The sequence below is a fragment of the Centrocercus urophasianus genome, unplaced genomic scaffold (assembly GCF_019232065.1).
Source record: "Centrocercus urophasianus isolate 14NV4802_14NV808 unplaced genomic scaffold, USGS_Curo_1.0 seq_1414, whole genome shotgun sequence".
Taxonomy (NCBI): domain Eukaryota; kingdom Metazoa; phylum Chordata; class Aves; order Galliformes; family Phasianidae; genus Centrocercus; species Centrocercus urophasianus.
In genome coordinates, this window is record NW_024884603.1 from 1 (window position 1) to 8319 (window position 8319).

At 42.4% G+C, this 8319-nt stretch overlaps 1 protein-coding gene across 2 annotated transcripts; it reads left to right on the forward strand.

Annotated features, from left to right (window-relative positions):
• Positions 1-6: 6 nt before the first annotated feature.
• Positions 7-5410, forward strand: FST (follistatin). Of its 2 annotated transcripts, none has more exons than XM_042815175.1 (6): positions 7-323; positions 714-905; positions 1287-1505; positions 1846-2070; positions 3221-3451; positions 3927-5410. In XM_042815175.1, coding segments are annotated over exons 1-6 (912 nt in total). In that variant the 5' UTR covers positions 7-280; the 3' UTR covers positions 3929-5410. The 2 variants fall into 2 exon arrangements, with proteins under 2 accessions (XP_042671109.1, XP_042671108.1); XM_042815174.1 differs by having other exon boundaries at positions 4170-5402.
• Positions 5411-8319: the final 2909 nt, after the last annotated feature.

Sequence of the window (8319 nt, forward strand, 5' to 3'; positions counted from 1 at the left end):
AAAAAAAAAAAAACACTTTATCCGGTTTGAGGACAGTGTGCTTTCCTCTGAAACGCGGGAGAAACAGCACCTCCAACTTTTCCAGCGTGATCGATTCTGAAAAACTCCGCAGGGAGCTCTCCCTCGGGGTGCCCTCCCGTTTCGTGTACTTTGCTCACTTTATTTTTCTTTTTTCTGGTCTTTGTTGTCGGAGGTCTGCTGAGTTATTTTAGCCAAGGGAAGACGTTTGTTAATAGAAGCAGCGAAATGTGGAGATTTCGAAAGAGTTCGCTCACAGCGAATGTTCCCAGTCGGTGCGGATTGCAAAATGTGCTGGGGCTGGGGTGCGTGCGGCACTAACAATGCTGCCGGGCGGCCGCGTCGGAGAGGGCAGGGGGAGGAGGGAGGAACTACAAGCGCGACTTTCTTTTTATTCCCTTTTAAATGCACGTCCTTTTCAAGCCTCTGTCACGTGCCGGCAGTGCTCCTTCTGCTCTACATATGGAGTAAATACCTCGGAAAACTGCCTCGTGCTGTTCTGATCCGGTCTTTTTTCTTTCTGATTTATATATTATTATTGTTATCTCACCCAAGCGGGCCGGGCCAGCTGCGGGTTGTGGAACGGGACAAATAAAGCCAGCAGTCCAGCAAAAGTCAGTGCGAGGCGCGCGCGGTGCCCGTGCGGCTACTGGTCCCGGCACTGACCCGGCCCGGTGCGCCCCTGTCCCCCGCAGCTGGGAACTGCTGGCTCCGGCAGGCGCGGAACGGCCGCTGCCAGGTCCTCTACAAGACCGACCTCAGCAAAGAGGAGTGCTGCAAGAGCGGCCGCCTGACGACCTCGTGGACGGAGGAGGACGTCAACGACAACACGCTCTTTAAGTGGATGATTTTTAATGGGGGAGCCCCTAACTGCATCCCGTGCAAAGGTGAGAGGGCCGGGAGCCGCGCGAGTTCGGGGTGGGAGATGAGGGCCTGCAGACGGCAGCGCTGTCCTCGTGCTGCCTGCCCCCGAGGCTTGAGGGCTATCCCAAAGCAGCGCCAGGGATAGGGGGACTGCTTCTTCTCGTCCGTGCAGGTCAGTGGGAGATGGGGAGGGGGATCTTTGTGCATGGCCCTCCTGGCTCCAGGATTTCTGTCCAGGTCAGTTTCCTGCATGGTAGCAGTGTGGGGAGGGGAGAGCGGGGGAGGGGGAGGATGCTGTCTTTTTATGCCTGGGGGTCATGGTGTCTTCTTTTCTTTGGGCAATTTTGACACCAAGTCTCTTCTGCACACTTGGTACTACAGTGGTGCCTCTTTCCTTCCATCAGAAACATGTGAGAACGTGGACTGTGGACCTGGGAAGAAATGTAAAATGAACAAGAAGAACAAACCTCGGTGTGTTTGTGCTCCGGATTGCTCTAATATCACTTGGAAGGGCCCTGTGTGTGGCTTAGATGGGAAAACCTACAGGAACGAGTGTGCCCTTCTCAAAGCCAGATGTAAAGAACAGCCTGAACTTGAAGTCCAATATCAGGGCAAGTGCAAAAGTAGGTTTGCAAATCTCATCCAATCTCCATCAAATGGCATAGGGTGTGTGTCTGAGTGTAGGGAGGAGGAGCTGACATACTCCTCCAGAGTAACCAGAGTGATGTTCCAACCATGCTCACAGACCAGGACATGGGTGGATTGATTGAGAGTTATCCACAGTTTAGCAGAACTTGTGTCCCTCATGCTACCCTGAGATGGAAAGGTCTCCAGCGGCCCTTAAACGAGGACCATTGCTGAAGGCTTTTGTCTGATTGTTCGTGTCATTCTGTCACCCATTCACTCCTCCCTGGAGTGCCCACATCTTCTATTAATCATTTTTTGTTTCCATCTTTATTTCAGAGACCTGTAGGGATGTTTTATGCCCAGGCAGCTCCACGTGTGTGGTGGATCAAACTAATAACGCCTACTGTGTGACATGCAATCGAATTTGCCCTGAGCCTACCTCCCCTGAGCAGTATCTCTGTGGAAATGATGGCATAACTTATGCCAGTGCCTGCCACCTGAGAAAAGCGACCTGCCTGCTGGGCAGATCCATTGGATTAGCCTACGAGGGAAAATGCATCAGTAGGTATCTCGGTTGGAGGGATAAATGTAGGGGGAGCTTGCAGACTCATCTGTTTCATCACCTTGCGTGGAAGTGGGTGGATGGATGGATGGATGGATGGATGGATGGATGGATGGATGGATGGATTGTTGGAAGGGGAAGGGTGGCAGGAAAGGGGGGAGGAACAGAGTAAGTTTGTGCTTTGGAGCAGGTGAGACTCCTAGTAGCCTTGGTTTGTTTTCCCCTCCAGGAGAAAGTAGAGCCAGAGTGAGCTTTGCTCTGGGGAAAAAAGAAAAAAAGAAAAAGAAAAGAAAAAAAACCGCTAAAGGGAGTAGAGAGTTTGATCCTGCTTCTCTTGCTGTCAGCGTGGGTGCTGACATTAGCGTCTAAGGGAGAAGTACCCACCATTAGGTAGATGATGACATGGTTACGGCATAACAAGGTCATGATGTTCAGTGGATCTGGATTCCTGGAAATAATTGTCTTCAAGTGGTCTTAACAAAGCTTGTATTAACGTAATTGGAAACATCTGATTACTTTTTCCTCTTCAAAAATATTACAGAGTTTGGGGACAGTTAATGGGTGAATATAGGAAAATAACCTCTGTGCATCCTGACATTTTGCACTGTGATTTTGAGAAAGAAGAGATAGTGAAGTATGTTGAAAGGAAGTAACATTAGAGCAACCTCTGCCCCTCCAAATTGCTGGTGAGATGCTGGGGAATCTCATGCTGCTTTTGGTTGGCACAGCCTGAGGTGAATTCCCTTTCCAGTACTGTGGACAGCAGCTTTATGTGGGTTAGTTTAAAAATAATTGATCTGGAAATGCTGAATGCGTTGACAAATTCTCCACTTATCACTAATTTGGTGAGCTGAATTTCCGCTGACAGCAAATGGAGCAGGAAGGCCCTGTGCAATAGGCAAACGTAATTGCATACTGCTGAGGCCAAGCTCCACTGGCACAGTTGTCCTTCAACCCCAATGTACAGATGGGCAGTGGTGTCCAAGGGTCTGCTTGATTAAGGTGGGCAAGAATCATTGCAGCTACTGCATTTTAGCTTTGTCTATTCATAGTTCATTGGGGGAAAAGGATTTTGGGACTGGTAGGGATTGCTTTTCTTTGTTTCCTTTGTCTGTTCGCTTACCTCTAGTATTCCTTGTGTATTTTTAGAAGCGAAGTCCTGTGAAGATATTCAGTGCAGTGCTGGGAAGAAATGCTTGTGGGATTTTAAGGTTGGCAGAGGTCGATGTGCCCTCTGTGATGAGCTCTGCCCTGAAAGCAAGTCAGACGAGGCAGTCTGTGCCAGTGATAACACGACTTATCCGAGCGAGTGTGCCATGAAAGAAGCAGCCTGCTCCATGGGCATGCTTCTAGAAGTAAAGCACTCTGGATCTTGCAACTGTAAGTGAGATTTTTATCTCTGCAGACACCTAAGGCTTCTGAAGGCAATCCCTATTTAATAAAGACTTACATCGTTAAACCTAAGAAAGCTCGATTTAGAGATTCAAGATATGGCACATGTGCCATGTGAGTATGGGTGTATCATGCGTGCACTTTGGTTACTGATAAAAAACAGTAGATCTCCAACAACCAGTGTGCATTCAAGTTGGGGTGTTGGGTCTTTACTGAGGACAAGTCATTTTATCAGAAAGGGGTTGCCCTAGGAGCATAATTCTAGAGACTTTTTCCTAATTTGTCTGCTCTCATGTGCTTTGCTGATTGCTTTATTAACACTTGGTAAACTCTTAACTGCCCAAAAGAATGAGCCTGATAGCACATGGGCACCTGGTTTAGCACAGTTGCATCTACTAACTCTGAATGAAGGACAAAAAGTAGTTAAACCTAGAACACAAGAGCGCTTTTTATTTGATTACAGGAATCTGCCAATAAAACCTGAGCCATTGATTCTTCAGAACTTTCTGCAGTTATGACTTCATAGATTATGTATAAAAACCCTTATTGCATAACAGCAGATGCCAAAGAGCATCTCACTACAAGTCGCATAAAATGCAACGCTGTATTATGGCTGTTCAGAGGGCTTTGAAAACATGCACTGAGCTGCTTCTGCGCTGTTGTTGTCCTTATTTAAACAACAGCTCCCCTGTATTCCCCCATCTAGCCATTAATGAAGACCCAGAGGAAGAAGAGGAAGATGAAGACCAGGACTACAGCTTTCCTATATCTTCCATTCTAGAGTGGTAAAACTTCCATCACTATTGGGACAGCCATTGGGCACGAAATCAATGTCCATACTGTAAATAAGTGTATGCTTATTTATTTTGGGGAGAAAAAAAAAAAAGTATACATATAGTTGAGTCTCGTAGACATTTATTTATACTGTGTCATGTTTTATAATTTATACATAAAATGTCTGGTTGACTGTACACCTTGTTTTTTGAAGAAGTTTATTCGTTACGGGAAGAGCAGTGTTATTTATTGTGAGGTCTCTTGCTTGTAAAGTAAAGCTTTTCTTTTTTCTTGTGAACTATGAAAGTCCATTCCTTAAAACTTACCTAAAAAGATGGTTTCATCTTTTTGTTTTATTGGGGTTATCTTTTTTCCACTTTAAAAAACTTTGCATGTTGGTTTCTGTTATGTTTATTTATTGGATTTTCTTCTTGCCGGTTCTGTACATAAAAGATCCCTCGGGTTTTTGTTTACAAGGAATCTTGACTGACCAAAAGGCATTGTAACTGACTTAAATACACTTCCAGGGTGCAGTGAGGCGATCTTTAAGGAAACTTCTCCCACTTCACTTTTCTCTGCTTCTGATCACATCATGTCCTGATGCGATCTCAATGTGTTCAGCATATATACAGTACTATAAGAATTCCAGACCCAAAGAAATCGGATTATGAAGGTTGTTAATAGCTACAGAGCTCACTGTAATAAGAATAAGGGTTTTATTTTATTTTTATTCTTCTCTTTTGTAACATGCGTGTTTATCAGGTGTTTCCTTTAAGATGGTCTTGCAGTACAACCTTCAAAGTTTTGTTCTGCCAACCAGCGTGTCACTAAAAGTTATATCAAAGCTTTATCAGTTCAAGTTTCTTGCTTTTCATAATAGTTTTTTTTTTTTTTTCTGATGCAATTTTATATTTTCAAACATGGCGAGTTAAATATAAATTCATTTAAATATATAGTTTTGTACTTTTCTACCATGTAAATGTGCAATGTATATAAAAGTTATAATGTGTATTTGTAAATAAATGATGAGTGAAAAAATAAAAAAAATGGAATTTTCCCTAGATGCAGTCTTCAGCTTTATCTTCTAAAAGGTTCTGGTGCAAAGAAGATCTACTAGTAGTAGGGGAATGGAAGCTGGTGCCTAATGTAGCACTAAAACGCATTGACTAAGGCAATCTAAGTAAGCTTTCTAGTTACTTAGATTCATGTAACCCCATTTTTCATACAGAAGCAACATCTCATGTCTGTTGATACTACTTCATTTTTAATCTGTAAGTACTCTTGATGGATAGGAAGACGTTCAGCATTTTTGTTTCCCTCCCCATCGAGAATAAAGTATCTGTTGCTTCTTGGACATCTTTAATTTGTGCATTTCTAAGAGATTTTGAACAGACACTTGAAATTTTGCTAAGATTCAGATCCATGTTAGGGGGTTTCAAGTTGCAGAATCATTTTAGATAACTAATAGAAAGGGCAAATGATGGCCTAGTTGCCCAAATTCAAGATGTGTAACAATTCCCACAGTAGACAAAAAAAAAAAAAAAAAAAAAAAAAAAAAGGTTTTTAAAAAAATACATATAACTTGGAAATTCATCGCTCTTGAGAGGAAGGTCAATTCAGAAATTCTGTTTAGTGAACCGATATTCAGATTGGAGGCACTGTTAAAAGTGGATACGGCTGCAGTGAACTCAGAGGAAAGGTAGAACAGCAGGGATCAAAATGTTTTTGTATGTTCCCAGGGTTAGAGTTTTCTCTCAAACAAGGCTCCACTTGTCAAAATTTCTCTTATCATGCTGCACAGAACTTAAGAAGGTACTTAAGCACCTTAGTAAGTAGCACTTCACTGAGTTGAGGTTTGAAGCAGAGATTCACTTGTTTTGTTTGAATATAAATCATGTTCCTGCTATAGTCTTCTGTGTATTTTTCACTACACAGTAAACTGTAATTTGTTATGGGTTGTTTAGCATTACCTAAAGCAAATATAATTTATTCATCTGTGAAGACTACAGACATGCATTCATAATATTATATTCAAAATGATAGCAAAATTCTGCCCTTCCTCTTCCTGTTGCTTCGTTTAGACAAGTAGTCTCTTTGGAAGGAAGAGCATGATGAGAGGAGCAAAGTGAGCAGGATTTTAGTCTCCTGAGGGCAATGGAACCCAGAATAAAAGAAACGAAGGCTGGGAGAACAGAGGGATAAAAACAGACCCTATCTGAAAATCTCTTGGGGAACTAATGAACTCATGACAATGAAATAGAGATGAAATGCTTAATAGATGTGGTGAGTATGAGAAGAGATTTTTCTCAAATTCAAACAGGTGCCAGCTACTTCATTTCCAAAAAAATGGCAGCATTAAAACACTGCTTATAATTGTAAATAAATTTACATGTCTTAAAGAAAGACTGCAGCAGAGCAGGATTTCTGGGTTGCAACTTTATGCCTTGCTTCACAAAGTAACTGGGAGAAAGTCATTGATAGAAGAATTCAAAAAGGCATCAAGAATGCTATGAAGCTATATTTGCACACCTGTATGTGTATTAAGCAGACATAAAAAATCTGTATAAGAATTATGCTTATAAAGTTGTCTGAGAGTTCTGCTACAGCATTTTCCATTGCTGCTGCTGTTTTTATACAGCTGAAATCTCAGTACCTACTGGCAGCAAACCTGAATGCACTGTACTGGTGAGATCCCTCTTGAGAGGCTTCACCAGGCAAGCATCTTTGAAGCGCGCCTAAAAGGCAACAACTTCAGCATAGCAGCCCAGAGACTTCTGCTAGAAACATATCCAGGGGTTATGGCAGCACAACTTCCAGTGCTTTGCCTAACATCATTCTTGGAGTTAAGGTGCTTGCTGATGAAGAGGGAGATGCAGATTCATTGCCTATCTTCCTGAGGAGAGCGTTCCCACATTCACCATCAGCTCAGGGAGAAGCTCAGAGAGCTGTCTGTCATGCCTCCTGAAGCCATACTTCTCTATCGGAAAGGAAGCAAGATTCATTGAGAGAGGATAATTTGCAACCCTAATGGGTGCTCCTTTTGAAGAGGAAGTCTTGGTTCTCGCCCCAGGGATTGCCTACACATTTTGCATTTGTAATTGAGTAACCTACACAAATAATGCTTGAAGCAGAGGCCAGAATCCAGGTTACCTCCCCTTTTCCTTCCCCCAGTATGTAAGTGCCTCCATCCTTGAGCTATGAAATCATGCTTAACCCTCTGCTTAAATCAAGATTACAAATCTCACATCTCTTTCTACACACTGAGTCATAGCTACAACAGGAGAGTCTTTACTTTTGTCTTCCTTCTATTCCAGAACTGTATGTAGGGAACTTCCTGAGTGTGGAAATCTGATCTTGATTCCCTCAGTCCTAGTAAGGTGATGAATCTTCGTTTCCAGTTCTTGTCGCCTTTTTTTTTTCCTTTTTTTTTTTTTTTTTTTTTTTTAAAGGATGCATGAATTTGATTTCTTGCTCTGAAGCCGTCTTGCAGAAGCTTCTAAATCCAGAAGAGTGTTCCAGAATGTTCAGAAATATCCTTCTCTTCAGTGTTTTCTGTCAGCTGACATATGCATTCTCCTTACTGTAAATCATATTTCTGAAAACCCTCATTCTCCACGGCATGTACTTGAATACTGAATACCAGGCCTGTGAGCTCCATTCATAAACGCAGGCACTTACATGTCAGGCCCAGTAACATGAAGTAGAGCTTGCATGTTTGAAAACAGAAACCCATACTCTGGTACTTAAATAAAATCAGCCCAATTCCAAGAGACTCAGCTTGAGGCATTTGAATGATAAGAATATTGCTTCTAAAGTCTTGGATCCCAAATGTATTTGTCCATGCAATACATACAAGTGAGCACTGACAATTTTGATCACACTCAAAAGCATTCCTGATACCTAAGTCCACATGATAGACTTAAGAGCAATATAATGAAACTCTTTTGCACCTTTTACCTCTCTCCTTGCTTTCTGCCTTCTAATGCACCTCACTAAAACTACATTCCAAGCCCCACAGCAAATTTCAAACAGCTGCCTTTCTTTTTCTTTTTCTTTTTCTTTTTCTTTTTCTTTTTCTTTTT